The sequence below is a fragment of the Artibeus jamaicensis genome, unplaced genomic scaffold (assembly GCF_021234435.1).
Source record: "Artibeus jamaicensis isolate MK-2021 breed Jamaican fruit bat unplaced genomic scaffold, CSHL_Jam_final scaffold_1283, whole genome shotgun sequence".
In the NCBI taxonomy this organism is placed as follows: domain Eukaryota; kingdom Metazoa; phylum Chordata; class Mammalia; order Chiroptera; family Phyllostomidae; genus Artibeus; species Artibeus jamaicensis.
Window position 1 is genome coordinate 15029503 of NW_026522028.1, and position 15231 is coordinate 15044733.

At 33.1% G+C, this 15231-nt stretch overlaps 1 protein-coding gene across 5 annotated transcripts in view; it reads left to right on the forward strand.

The window, feature by feature from the left end:
- RPS6KA3 (ribosomal protein S6 kinase A3) overlaps positions 1 to 15231 on the forward strand; it is a 112797-nt gene that overhangs the window by 62575 nt on the left and 34991 nt on the right. For all 5 annotated transcript variants that reach the window (XM_037157433.2, XM_037157437.2, XM_037157434.2 and 2 more), the window contains 7 exons: positions 171 to 252; positions 8152 to 8232; positions 9022 to 9101; positions 9701 to 9807; positions 14543 to 14580; positions 14785 to 14927; positions 15135 to 15205. In XM_037157433.2, the coding sequence (XP_037013328.1) occupies positions 171 to 252; positions 8152 to 8232; positions 9022 to 9101; positions 9701 to 9807; positions 14543 to 14580; positions 14785 to 14927; positions 15135 to 15205 (602 nt within the window). The remainder of the gene's footprint in view (positions 1 to 170; positions 253 to 8151; positions 8233 to 9021; positions 9102 to 9700; positions 9808 to 14542; positions 14581 to 14784; positions 14928 to 15134; positions 15206 to 15231) is intronic.

The following is a 15231-nucleotide window of genomic DNA, read 5'->3' on the forward strand; positions in this document are numbered from 1 at the left end:
TAAAGCTTTTTGTTTCTATTTTATATGTTACATGCTCTTTGGGATTTGGCAAACAACAAAGAGACATATCAGAATATTTATAGTAATAAATGATACAGCAGGGATCTTATTTTAACAGTAGTGTCCTTTGTGAAAGTTTGTAAAACTTATTTTCTCTTATTTAAACACAGGTTTTCTTAGTCAAAAAAATCTCAGGCTCTGATGCTAGACAGCTTTATGCCATGAAAGTACTGAAGAAGGCCACGCTGAAAGGTAAGTGCCGCGACTGTTTGTGATGTTAACGTAATATAAATAAAAAGATTTCAACAGACATCATGTGACTCCTAGGCCACTTATATTCTGAATCTGTTCCTATTACCATCTTATATTTATACTTTCTGTTAGTGAATTTTTCCTATTGGGCTAAGAATCATACGACTGGTGAGATGGGAGTTGCCATGTTATGAAATAAGTATTATATTATAAATTCATCTTGGGTTTAGGTGAAAGAAGTTCAGAAGACTGAAATTGGGTTTGATGCATCTTCAAATGAATATAATCATTGTGAGGCTCTGAAAACTTACTGTTTTACTGGATGCAAAATAGATTTTTATTCTAAGGAATCTATCATTTTGGCTTTTGGTTTCCAAATAAGCTTTATTCCAAGCCTTTGATTTTGAAAAAATGTAATGTAGGATTTAGTAAAATTCATCATAGATCATGTACACTTGAAGAGCATTTGGGTTATTTTTCATTATATTTTTTCTATTGTTCGATTATAGTTGTCCTCATTTTTCCCCCATTACTCTCCCCTGCCCTACCAATCCCCGAGCTCCCATTGTCTCTGTCCCTGGATCCTCCATATGTGTTCCTTAGCTTGCTTCTTCCCTTTCTTTACCCTGTGATCTCCCTACCCTCTCCCATCTGGCCACTGTCAGTTTGTTCTTTATTTCCATGTCTCTGGTCCTATTTTGCTTGCTTGTTTGTTTTGATGATTAGGGTCCATTTACAGGTGAGATCATATGGTATTTGTCTTTCACTGCTTGGCTTATTTCACTTAGCATAATGCTTTACAGTTCTATCCATGCTGTCCTGAAGGGTAGGAATTCCTTTTTTTCTCTCTGTGGATTTGGCTGTTATAGGCAAACAATCATTTAGAAGAAATTTTATTTGTTTGTTTGTTTTGTTGTAGTTGTTCAAGTACAGTTGCCTCCATTTTCTCCCCACCGTGTCCCCCTGCCCCACCCATTCCCACCTCCAACCCTCGAATCTACCCCCGTTGTTTATGTCCATGTGTCCTTTATACATATTCCTTGATGGCCCTTCTCCTATGATCCCCTAATCCCCTCTATTCCTCCTCCTCTCTGGTTGCTGTCAGTTTGTTCTTTATTTCAATGTCTTTGGTTGTATTTTGCTTGCTTGTTTGTTTTGTTGATTAGGTTCCACTCAAAAGTGAGAGCATATGGTATTTGTCTTTCACCGCCTGGCTTACTTCACTTAGTATAATGCTCTCCAGTTCCATTCATGCTGTTGTGAAGGATAGGAGTTCTTTCTGTGGATTTGGCTCTTAAAGGCAAAGAATGATTTAGAAGAATTGCACATAGATTTTTAAATATTTAAATTTTTTATTTAATTATTCAAATATTTTACCACAAAAATATCTAGTTTTATGTATTGATTCCTAATATCATTTTTCTTCTTTAACTGTAATTTCTAAAGCTTTAAAAATATTCTAGAAGGAAAATTGATGATCTTTTATTAATTCTGATGTTATTCTTTCCAATGAGTCACCCACCTTGGCCATTACAGTCATTCCAAGAAATTTCACCTTCCTCTGTTAACATTGTTCTTTGCTTTCTTTCTCTTGCTCCCTTCCCAAATATATTTTGTTTCTTTCTTATCCATTCTCTACCCCCTGTCTTACTACTTAAACTAATTCTTGCTAGGACCAGGGAATTAAATTATGTCCACAGTGCCCTATTTCGTATCATTACTTTATAACTTATGTTATAAGATATATAACTCCTGAATCCCATGTTATAAAACTGCATAGATGGAACTTATATAAGACTTCATTCACAAAATCAGTAAAAGTAATTTATTTTCATGTATCTAACATGCTTTGTGTTATACATAATCTGTGTAATGGAAACTATGAAACTCTGAGACACTAAAAGACACCAGGAAAAGAAATAAGTGCCCACTTCCTTTTGTAGAAGGCGAGCTGTTGTTGAAGAGTCTCCATATTCTTCTAGCCATCCAGTTAGTTCCATATCTTCAAGATTCCAGTTGCATCTGTCCTTGAAATATTCAAAATTTCATTTGAAAAACATACACCTCAAAGAGTATTCTAGAAAAGAAGAATGACAAAAGAATAAGCTCTATCAGATTTCAAGCTTACTTAAAACAATAATAACTTAAAACAATAATAATTCAGTGTGTTGTTGGGGCAAATAATACAAAAATACAAATCAGTGGAACAAAATAGTAGAAAAGTATTTATATTAAATTATAACATATTTGTTACAAAATATTGAGTACTTCCTGTGCTGTATAACAAAGCAGGTATATAGAACAATGGGAAATTAAATAATTATTTCATAAATTTTGTCTGAAATATTCCTGAGCAACCTGGAAAAATTCGAGTCTTCTCTTAAACCCTATAATGTAATAAACAACAATCTAAGTGAATTTTGCAAGTTAACACACCAGAAAATGTGTGAGAAGATATTGAGCAAATTACAAGGTGACAATGCAAAAAAAATTTTAGTCTTTCATACAATGAAAAATAGTATAAATAGGAAATCAAGAAATTATTTGCCTCAAATGTTATAAAATATTAATATAAGGGATTGATGAAAGGGTTTTTAACTAGCCGAATCTAGGACAATTTGAATATTTCAATAAATAATGGTAGTGACAGATGATGACCCCACTTATTTATGTCAGAATAAAATAAGAATCCATGCATTAATACATAAATTAATTAACGGGGAGCAAGGGGGAGTGCTTGCTCATGTAGAATTCCAACTGATAATTGTAAAAGATGTGATTGAGTTAGTAATTCCTAAGAAATAATATTACAACATCACCATAGGATTTCAAAATATTTTTTTGCAGTAGAATAAAAGAAATAATCTTTGAAAACATGTCCCATTTTGCTGAGGAAGAAATGTATATGAAATAATGAGTTATCATTTCATGCTGGAAATGATACATTGGAAAGCACTTTTACTATAAGTACAAAGAGCCATTATTGCACTTGAAAATTCTCATTGTAACATTATTTACAATATTGAGAATTTAGACATCAACATAAATATTGACAATTAGAGGAATATTTAAAAAATTATAAGATACCATTTAATAGGATATTATTTAAATGAAACATTTAAAATATTGCAAAAATGAACTTAATTGAAAATACGTAAGTTAACAATTATGACAGATTTGTCTATGATAAGTATGTGAAATTATATAGATATAAACTGTAGAACAGACAATAGAAAAGTGAAAATATCTGACTTACTGGAATTGTAGGCTGCTGGATAATTCTTGATATGTTCTTAAATTTGATTTTTGTTTTTATCAAAATAGTATGTGCATAGAGTCTTATAAAATAGCAGTGCTTTTCCTGCCCTCCTCCCTATCCCAGTTCTTGACTCCCAGACACAATGACTTTTCACCTCGTTAGCTGCTGCTCCTATAATTTACCTCTACATTCAATACTCTTATATCGCAATTTTTTGTTTTCATTTGGAGACATAATCTATTGATGTCCTAACATGGAAGATGAGGATTTAGTTCTCTTACACTACCACTGGCACACCGTTTCCCTCTTCATGTTTTGTTTTCATTATTACAGCTTTATAAAAATTGTTTCAGGGCTAAATGATATATTAGTCACATTTCCTTTACATCTTTTCTGTATTAGATCTTTTCTAAATTCTGTATCTACCTCTTTCTCAGTTTACTTTCTAGTTTTGGTGGAAGCCATATTCTAGTAGCTACCTCAATAGAAAGGGTGAATAGATGGTAAATTTTTTGTGATTTTGCATGTCTGAGATGCCTTTATTCTGCCCCCTCACTTAATTTATAATTTGGCTGGGTGTAAAATTCTAGGTCAGAAGTAATTTTCCCTTAGATATTTTAAGGCATTGTTTCCATTGTCTTTCAGTTTCCTGTGTTGCAATTGTGAAGTTTATTGCCATTCTGATTCCCAGTCCATTGTGTATAAGCTGCTTTTCCTCTTTGGAAATCTTTAGAAACAATCTACACTCTATCCTTGGTGTTCCTGAAATTTGTAGAGTTGTATTTCTTATTGTGGCTTTTAAAAATTCTTTATACTAGATATGGGGTGCTTCTTTCTATTTAAAAACTCATTTCTTCAGTTTTGGGGAAGTATTCCAACTCTTCTAGTGACTTTTCTTTCCATCATATTTTTAAATGTCCTAGATTTTTCCTTGTTGTCTCATTATTCGATTTTTAAAAACATTTTATTGTGGTATCAAACATTTACAGAAAGAAAGAGAAGATAGTATCTGTGAAAGATGAACACTCATAAAAGAAGTAATATATGATTATCATATGCCTAACAATTAATATATAGATATCTAGTGTTCAAATTTCCAGTTGTCCCTATTGTTATGATTCATTTTTCTTTTGGCAGTTTGTTTGAATTGGGCCCCAAATAAGGTCCAATACTGTGCAGTTGGTTGATATCTCTTTTAAGTCTTTTAATGTATGAGCTCTGTCCTCATTTCTTTTTTTTTTTATTGTACTTTATTTGTTGAAAACACTACTTCCTTCCCCCTACCTCTTTTAAAGCTTCTGGTTTCGTGGGTGCCATATGGTCTTCCTTCTCTTGGATATAAATTAGAAGGTTGTTTTTTGTTTTGTTTAAGTTTTTTTCTGTTCTTTACATTGTCTCTTTTTTTTATTCCTTTTTTTCTTTTTATTCTGATAACTCTTTCTCATGTTTAGAGCCTTCCTTTAAATAATTTGGGATCCTTTGCTATCTTTTCCATATTTAAGAGTGTGGTAACAAAAAGCTGATTGGAAAGGATTCTATAGCAAGAATTTGTCTATTACTCATTGGCTTCCTTCCTTTATGCTTAGATTTTAGTTTTCTCTGATGTGCTGTGTGACTTACCACTTACTCATCTTCTGCTACTGCTTCCTCTCCTGTTCTCTGTTCTTGTGAGTTTGTGCATAATTTTTCCATTATTGTAATTTCAATGGCGGTTTAGAAGGAAGTAGAAAGTAAAACATCCATGTTTAACCAGAAGCCTCTTTCCATTTTAAAGTTCCTGTTAATACAATAAATGTGGTGAAATAAAAGGTCAGTAGCGTTAGGTGAAGCTTATGGGGATTTTTGTCCTAATAAAGCAGTTACTGAGCCTAAAAGGTTTTGTTAACCATTGCTTAAAGCAGTTTCTTCCTACATCATCTTAGAAACATGAACAGTACTTCTTGTTCATTCTTATGTTCAAATCAGGGAGGGTTTAAAAACTAATAACTAGTTTATGAGAAAATTATTTCAGAGGAATGTAGTTGCTTTGACAGCATGAGTCATTATTAACAGGTTCTGTATTAGGGTTTAGAATTTAACCACTTGTGAATGTAATGGAGTGTGAACTGTAATTGAAAAATAAAAATAAAAGTAAATAAACTTAAAAGTTAAAACTGCTTTATTGAGGTTTAACTGACATACAATACACACATAAAGCATGGCCTTCTTATGAACCAGTATATCCTAATCAAAATTGCTGACTCTAGGGTGATTTATATTTGTCATCAGGTCTTTACATAAGTAAAATAAATAAAATTTTAATTATTACACATTTCTACCTTAGACAAAATGAAAGAATTCTTTAGTGAGTGAATCTCACTGCACATTTTCAACTAAAGAAAGTCTCGTCAGTGTTACATGTATGGAAACTATCTTACAAGATAATTATAATAGAATGAAATTATCTTGTTCTAGCCCCTCATTCTATAGAGAAGGTAGCAGGAAGTCCTTGAGCAGTGAAAGGATTTGACCAAGGTAACTCATCTAGTTATTATTAGCACGGGCCATTAAACTATAGCTTTTGATCCCTAGATAATGTTTTCATTGTAGTAGAATAATAGAAGAGGGATATACAGTAAATATATTGATGAGTATTTTTGCTGCTTACTGAACAGAAGAGTAATTTTTAAATGATAAGCTTTGTAAAGGTCTGTATAATTTTTGATGTAGGTAGAAATTGGGAATATAGCTTTAAGGTACTGGGAACTTAGTCCAAGATTATATAGGTAGCAATAGGAAAAGGGCAGATTTGGGCTAGACTGGGACAAAATTATCAGCAGGCCTAGGTGATAAACCTCATTCATATAAATTATAGAAAGGACCTATTGGTTCTGAGACACAGGAGTTGTAAATGACAGGACAAGGTAATGAAATCAGAGGTTGGTTTGGAATTTGATATACTAGCTGGGCAAATCAGTTAAAATGGTAATCAATTAAAAATGTAAATGTTAATGTCTATGTTTTGATGTCTACATAGACATTGAAAGCAATCGATTTCTATTCCTGGTTTGACCATTTTCAGTCACTGGCACTTCCCACTGAAAGTAGAAAACTACTAGAATGGGAAACAGGATTTTTTTAGCTTCTTTATTTTTCCCAGAGGTCTCATTTCTGTGTTTTAAATTTATCTGTGGTCCCTTTAAACTGAAAAGAAAAACCAACTCATCTTTCTCTCATCCCCCCAAAAAGATTCTCTTTACCATTCTTTCTGTTTAATCTGTGGTGCACCCATTCAGTCACTCTGGCCTGAAAAATAGAAGTTATCTATGATTTATCCTCATTATACAACAGAAAAAAAGTTAGAACTATAATAAATGATCATTTTCACCTCTTTAATCCAACACAATTATAGTACCTCTCAGAATGTGTTGTAACCATTTATTAATTTATCTGTCATTCCCGCCAGGTTATGAACTTCTTGAACATTATTTTATTTGTATTTGTCTTAGAGTGCCTGGCACATAGAATTTGCTCAGGAAATGTTTGGTTGGCAAAAAGAGAACTTTGCCTGCAGGGTCAAACAGAAATTCTTTCTGACATTTCAAATTGTCCAGAGCCTGGATCCTCCCTGCTTCACCTCCCCACTTTCCACACTGATTTGGTTTCTCCCTGTTCATCATGCATGCCTCCATGTCCCTGCTCACACTGGTACTCCATACCTCAACTTGTCTTTAAGCCCAATCCTTCCCACCCATCTAAATTCCACTCTAAAAGTTCCTAACCCTTCCTCCTCCCTGTAGCCTTCCTACACAAGTAGCACTGATCTTTCCTTTCTCTGCATTCCTGTACTGCTTATTGCCAGCAGCAAATCATTTTATCTCTTCATCATATCCAGTGTGCTATAGCTACCATTTAATTGAATATCTCTTATATACTAGGATTTGGAATATACAGACCTTATCGCAAATGGTTACACAGCTTCCAGAAGTACAGTGGTGTTATCCCTATTATATAGATGAAAGGTAAACTGAGGCTCAGAGAGTTTAAGTAAATAACTTGCTCCAGATTGTACAGATCTGAATCCAGATCTTTTTAACTCTAGAAAGTCTTTGCTCTATCAGCTACACCACAGTATTTCCTCTCCCTCTCCCTGGCCCCAAAATAGACCTTTGTGGGTATATCCATCCTTCCCCATGGCTGGCACATGTTGTAGATGCTTAATAAATATTTGTTGAATTGAGTTGATGGGGTATTGAAACCTGTTCCCTTTTTTATGTTTTAATATTTCATTAGGATACCTTTTAGTATTTATAAAAATTTGCTCTTTTTTGGTCATTTTTCTTAGCTTTGATTAAAATACTTGTCAATTTGATGTTAAAGCCAATATCAAATATGTTCTCTATATTTATTTTTTCTCTGTATTTATATTTATTTATCAAGTATGTTCTCTGTATTTAAAGTGCAGATTTTATAAATATGTACTTTTTTCTGGTTATATAATTTAGTAAAATAGTTATTCTGAAAATTCAAGAGAAAGATGGATAGAATGTATTTTACGTTTTTGTAACATATAAGCACAATTTTATTTAAAATAGGCACCAAAGACTTTTTTTTCCAAGATTGTCTCTGAAAGCTATTGCAACTGCCATTATATTTTGTAGTTCGAGACCGTGTTCGAACAAAAATGGAACGGGATATCTTGGTAGAAGTTAATCATCCTTTTATTGTCAAGTTGCATTATGGTGAGTTATAAACCAGCTCCCACCTCACTGCTTCACCTCATCCACCATTCCCTGAGTGCATTCAGATATACTAATATGTATAAATATTTATTTCTGTATATTTATGTGTTAAGCAGATACACATAGTAAAGTCATTGAAATTAAATCATTACTTAAACAAGCTTTAGAAGCTTTTATCACATTTAGCACATTATAATGTCTGATTGGGTAGCTGTAGGAACAAGTAATAATAATCACTTTTATTATATTAATAATAATGTACTGTCATTTTATAGCCCATATGTGTTAGCCCAACTTAAAAGCAAGAAAGACGCCTAATGTCCTGAAACTTCTATTGACTCTCTTTTTTCCAAGGGTCTATGTGCTTTTTCTCAGTGGGTAAACGTATGGTGACTCTTATTACATGTAATTAAAGCTAACAAACCCACATTTTTTCTGTAATAAAGTGAGGTGGATTTTGTATTTTGTTTCTTGTTTAAGAATGTTTTTTTCTTTGGGGAATTTTTCTTATTGATCATAATGTTTTAGAGCTATTGTACTTCTGAGAAGACTATTGCCTGCAGAAAATCTAACAAATGTTCTAGTGGTTTCATAAAAGGAAACACTGCATTTAACATTTCCACATGAAAACTAAGAAATCAGTGGTTACCTTCTAAATAAAAATCAGTTTATATGTATGTATAATTATTAATTTGCTTTAAAAAATCATTTCTGAATGAATTGACCTAGTATAAGCTTAAAAACCTAAACTATGATGGATTAAACAAAAAATTTTATTTCTTCATTCAGCTTTCCAAACTGAAGGGAAGTTGTACCTTATTTTGGATTTTCTCAGGGGAGGAGATTTGTTTACACGCTTATCCAAAGAGGTATATAATTAATCTTTATTTTTAATCTATTTATACTCATCCTGTTTCAACTAAAGCATTGTCTTATTCTATACTATGATTATCGTATTTCTCTAGTGGCACAAGATTCTTACATTGAAGAATCAAAGTTAAGAAGAGTTCTTTTTGTACCTTTTGAATTTATTCTGAAAGTAGGACCTTCAATCAATTACTTATCTTAGTCTTTTGTCCTGCTTCATTTACTTACAGTTTTTCAGAAGCAACAATATATCAACAAGATACTCTTAAATAACTGGTAGTAGAAAGTCAGCATTGCATCTTAAAAATCACTTCTCATTTCCCAGATCCTACTGTGGTAGGGTGACAATGATACAATCTGAACCTAGTGGTTACTTAACAAAATGCAAAATCATTTCCCTCATAGGGTGTATTTTGCATTTAGTAAGTGGTTATTTAGTTGATTGATTTGATAATTTCTGCAAATTTTAATGAAGAAATTGTGGGTAAAATTACATGTGATAGCATATTTATAATTTTTGAATATTTAAACCCTGGGATGGAACTTTAAATGAAAATTACAGACAAAAAGAAAATGAAGACAAAAATACTATTTTTTTTAGGTGATGTTCACAGAAGAAGATGTCAAATTCTACTTGGCTGAACTTGCACTTGCTTTAGACCATCTACATAGCCTGGGAATAATCTATAGAGACTTAAAACCAGAAAAGTAAGGAATCATGCTAAGTTGAATACAATGTAATATCGTGGTTTAGGAGGTAATAAAAAAGAAAATTACTTCATATAACTGCCACAGCATTGCATTACAGTGCCTGTGCTTCACATTTCTGCTAACGCTATGTTTTCTCATATTTTTAAATACCTGTTAATCAAAATTTATGCTAGTGTTATCTTGCCTTCATTTGCATTCTTTGATTTTTTTTATTTTAAAGATTTTATTTACTTATCTTTAGAGGGGAAGGGAAGGAGAGAGGGAGAGAAATATCAGTGTATGGTTGCCTCTCGTGGGTCCCCTGCTGGGAACTGGCCCGCAACCCAGGCATGTGCCCTGACTGGGAATTCGAACCGCCATACTCTGGTTCACAGGCCCGCGCTCAATCCACAGAGCCACACCAGCCAGGGCTTGCGTTCTTTGGTTTTTAATGAGGTTGAAATCTGTGTACCTATGTTTATTGGCAGTTTGTATTTTTGTGTGATTTTTCGTTTGTGGACTTTGCTCATTTTTCTTTTGGAATGTTATGTTTTCCCATTGATTTGTAAGAGACCTTTACAAATTAAGAATTTAACCATGTGACATACAGGGTAGGGCCAAAGTACGTTTACAGTTGTTCGTATGAAAAATATATTACAAATACACTTTTCTACTTTTTACTTTTATTATTTTAACCTACACAACTATTTTTTCCTAAGATCTATCAATCTTTATTTTATTTTTTTATTGTTCAAGTACAGTTGTCTCCATTTTCACCCTACCTTGCCCCCCCCCCGCCCCACCCATCCCTACCTCCCACCCTCAAACCTACTACCTTTAGCTTTGTCTATGTGTCTTTCATGTATGTTCCTTGATGGCCCTTCCTCTATTTTCCCCTGTTATCACTCTCCCTCCTCCCCTCTGGTCACTGTCAGTTTGTTCTTTATTTCTGTGTCTCTGATCCTATTTTACTCGTTTGTTTGTATTTTTGATTAGATTCCAGTTATAGGTGAGATTGTATGGTATTTGTCTTTCACTGCTTGGCTTATTTTCCTTAGTATAATGCTCTCCAGTTCCACCCATGATGTCACAAAGGGTAGGAGCTCTTTCTTTCTACTGTGTAGTATTCTATTGTGTGAAAGTCTTTTAAGTAGACTCATCAAGAAAAAAAAAAGAGAGGACTCAAATAAACAAAATCAGAAACAAAAGAGGAGAAATGACAGCTGATACCACTGAAATACAAAGAATTGTAAGAAATTATTATGAAATTTGAAAACCAGGGTGAAATGGACAAGCTTCTAGAAAAATATAATCCCCCAAAACTAAATGCAGAAGAAGGAGAAAGCCTGAACAGATAGCAGCTGATGAAATCAAAGCAGTAATCAAAAAACTCCCGGCACAGAAAAGCCCTGCACCAGATGGTTTCATAGGAGAATTTTTCAGTCTTTTGTGATTCCTTCTATGACTTATATTCTTAGAAAGGTTTTTCCAATCACATGATCAGATTTTTTTTCTAATTTTATGGTTTCTTTTTTTACTTTTAACTCAATTTAGAGGTTTTTTTTTTTTGCGTAAGGTATGGCATAAAGCTAATGCTTTTCTCCAAATACCATTTATTGACATTTTTCTTCTCCACCTGATTTCAGATTTTAAGTATGACTTGAGCAAATTTCTCATTGCTTTCATAATAGCAGTTATCAAAAAGCTAATGTTTAAATTGTACACACTTCTGTGTTTTAATTTTTAAGTGTTTATCACTTTCAGTGAGAAAGTTTTTTCACCCTTTTTAAAGATAAAGGGCCTTGCTCTATCAAGAATTTTTTTTTTTTTAACAACTTGCCTTGCAGGTGTAGCTCAGTGGATTGAATGCGGGATGTGAACCAAAGAGTTGCTGGTTCAGTTCTGAGGCAGGGCACATCCTGTGTTGTGGGCCAGATTCCCAGTGGGGGGCATGTGAAAGGCGACCACACATTGATGTTTCTCTCCCTCTTTTTCTCCTTCCTTTCCCCTCTCTCTAAAAATAAATAAAATATTTTGGAAAAAAAATTTTACACAACTTTATTGAAATATAATTCACATAGCATATAGTTCATCCACTTAAAGTATACAATTCAGTGATTTTTTAGTATATTCTGCATTTGATGAAACCATTTTTATCAGGAATTATTTACATTAAAAATGTTACATGCAAAATTTACATAATATATAGTAAAAGGAAATAGAAAATGTTCCTTGGGAATCCTGTTAAAGTGATCATTCAGAAATTGTTACACTTCTACATTTTATGTTTGTTTTTTCATATATTCTGTTTGGGGATGTTTCTTATGATTCTGTTCTTACTTCCCAGATAATTACTGAGTTTTTCTCATGATTTGCCCAATTTCTAACTATTATTACATAAAATACAATTTCTGGTAAGAACAAATATTCAAGTATATAATCCTTAGAAGAAAATAATTACTATAGACATAAGCTTGAACATTCATATTAAAAATATATTAGCATTTTACATCATTTAATTGAATAACCTGGCTGGTGTGACTCAGTGGATTGAGTTCCAGCCTGTGAACCAAAGGGTTGCTGGTTCAATTCCAAGTCAGGGCACATGCCCAGGTTGTGGGCCAGGTCACCAGTAGGGGGTATGTGAGAGGCAACCACACATTGATGTTTCTCTTACTCTTTCTCCTGCCCTTCTTCTCTCTCTCTAAAAATAAGTAAATAAAATCTTTTTAAAAAATGGAATGTAGCCCTGGCTGGCGTAGCTCAGTGGATTGAGCGCGGGCCTGTGAACCAGAGTATTGCGGTTCAAATTCCCAGTCAGGGCACATGCCTGGGTTGCAGGCCAGTTCCCAGCAGGGGACGCATAAGAGGCAACCATACATTGATATTTCTCTCCCACTCTTTCTCCTTCCCTTCCCCTCTCTCGAAAAATAAATAAAATATTTTTTTAAAAATGGAATGTATTTAGTTTAGACCTTCATATAAACAGTGGTCATAAAACTATATAGAGAGCATGGGCCCTGTCTCAAGTGTCAAATAAGTTCAAATGTAGGTAAGATTGTTTATAGTGAGATCTTTCAAATACATGTCTAGACAATGCTATTATATTGCAATAACATTTGTTAAATGATCCAAGTAAAGACCATCATACAGAACTTGGGAAAATTTAATCCTCACAGTTGTTTTATGCACTGTGAGGATTTTTTCCAGATACCTTTAAACTGTTGTTATAAATATAGCTAAAATAATGATTAATAGTTGAAAGGGAGCTTATTGAGAGCAATACAGTTGACTTTAAATAGATAACAAATGGACATGATAACTTGATGCTTTAGAAGGTATAAGTAATACCCTTTTAGCCATGCTTTCTTTTTTCTCTCAATATCAAGAATAGTTTGAGGTTTTATTTTGTTTTTAGAACTGTCATATGTTTATTGGACAGAACAGGGATGATTTCCACCATGTCTACTAATTCCCTTTATTTTTCCTAAATGTATTGATCTGCTTTATAATCAAGCATAATCAAGATTAGTATTTTTTTCATAACAAGTCCCTTGTTAAGAAGAGATTTGAAAAATATGTCCCTACTGAATTACCTTCAGTGGTAAATTTTTTTATTGTAATCATAGTTGAATTGATAGGAAATTTGGTAGTATTTTTAACAGTAAAATATCATTATAACAAAATTTGGCTTTCATATTTTTAGTTAGTATTAAAAGTAAGGAAATGTCTGTATTATGGAATAGCTTTGAATATAAGTGAAACTGTTTATTACTTGATCTTTCAAGTTAGTGTACCAAAATACCTATCCAGAAATACAATTGATTTACAGCTTAGTACTTAACCCCTTTCTTTATCTCCTTATTTAATGACATTGCTCTCCAATCATGGATCACCTAAAGTCAGAAACTTGCGTTCTGCCAGAAACAAACTCCATTTGTTCTTCTTTATCACAAACCATACCTAAGAGCTCACTAAATACCCTGTATTTTCCCTCTAAATTGTTTTGTAAACATGCAGATCTATCTGTGTAAACCTTTTGTGGTCTTCAGTGCCCTTGAAAAGAAGTCCAAACTATTTGGAATGCCCTATTGACCCTTAATAGCCTGGTGCCATTCATACAACATGCATTTCTTATTTGTCTGTGCCTTGCTAGGCACTGAGTTACAAGATGAAGAAAGTCAAACCCTCTAAGGAGCTCACAGTTTACTGAGAGAAAACACTGCAGAATGTATACAGTGAAGGGATGAGTCAATGAAAATCAAGGAGTGTGAGGAAGGTGTGTTGAGGAGAAGAGGATCGTGGTGGTCATGTCAGGAAAAAAGGCTAGGAAAGAATGATTGAGTCAGATGCCTTTAAAATAACCAAGAGAATGACAACTCTAATGCATTCGACTTAAACGTGTGAACCCTCTGTGTATTGTGCAAGTACTAAGGAATTTAGTTAGACTACCTCTGCAGAAAGAGGTACTTAGAAAGAGCAACTTAGAAGAATACATAGGCTTTGGTTCTTTTTCTGTTAGTTTTCTAGTGCTCCTGGCTCATTAATACAAGTTTATAAGGCTTTATCTTTGGCATTTGTTATATATGTGTGTCCAAAAAATAACTTTTTTCCATATTTACCTTTGCCGTCTTATTCACAGTCTAAAGCAGTATTTTAGAATGAGCATGGTGAGTTGATGCGTAACAAAGTAATTTAGTTTTAACCTCTAAATTTCTACTGGTTTGAAAAGATCTTTGTCTTTTTATTTCAGCATACTTCTTGATGAAGAAGGTCACATCAAATTAACAGGTAAAATTCCTCATTTTATTAAAATATGCTCTCCTACTTATACATAAATTTCCTTTTAAGGTCAATCACAGTACAAATAACGTGTAGCACAATTAAAATTTTGGATTAGAAGTTTTAATAATTTAAATATTGGAACTCAAAGTTTAAACTTTATATGTGCAAATTATTGTAGTGCATTTAGGAGTTCTATATTTATTTTGGCAGATTTTGGCCTGAGTAAGGAGTCTATTGACCATGAGAAGAAGGCATATTCTTTTTGTGGAACTGTGGAATATATGGCTCCAGAAGTAGTTAATCGTCGAGGTCATACTCAGAGTGCAGACTGGTGGTCTTTTGGTGTGTTAATGGTAAGGTTTGGGGTGGTTTTTTTTTTTGTGGGAAGTTTGAAGAAACTTCAAACTTCTATTTGAAGAAAATAGAAGTATGAATCTCCTATTTTATTATGTAGCAATTTTTAAAATTTTGGTCGTAATTAAGATGATGCTTTCTTACCTTCTGGCCTTGAGATTTTATACTTATTGACTAATACCTCAGATTTTTTTGCCTTTTTGTAGTTTGAGATGCTCACTGGTACACTGCCTTTCCAAGGAAAAGATCGAAAAGAAACAATGACTATGATCCTTAAGTAAGTACTTCCTACTGGGTATGTTA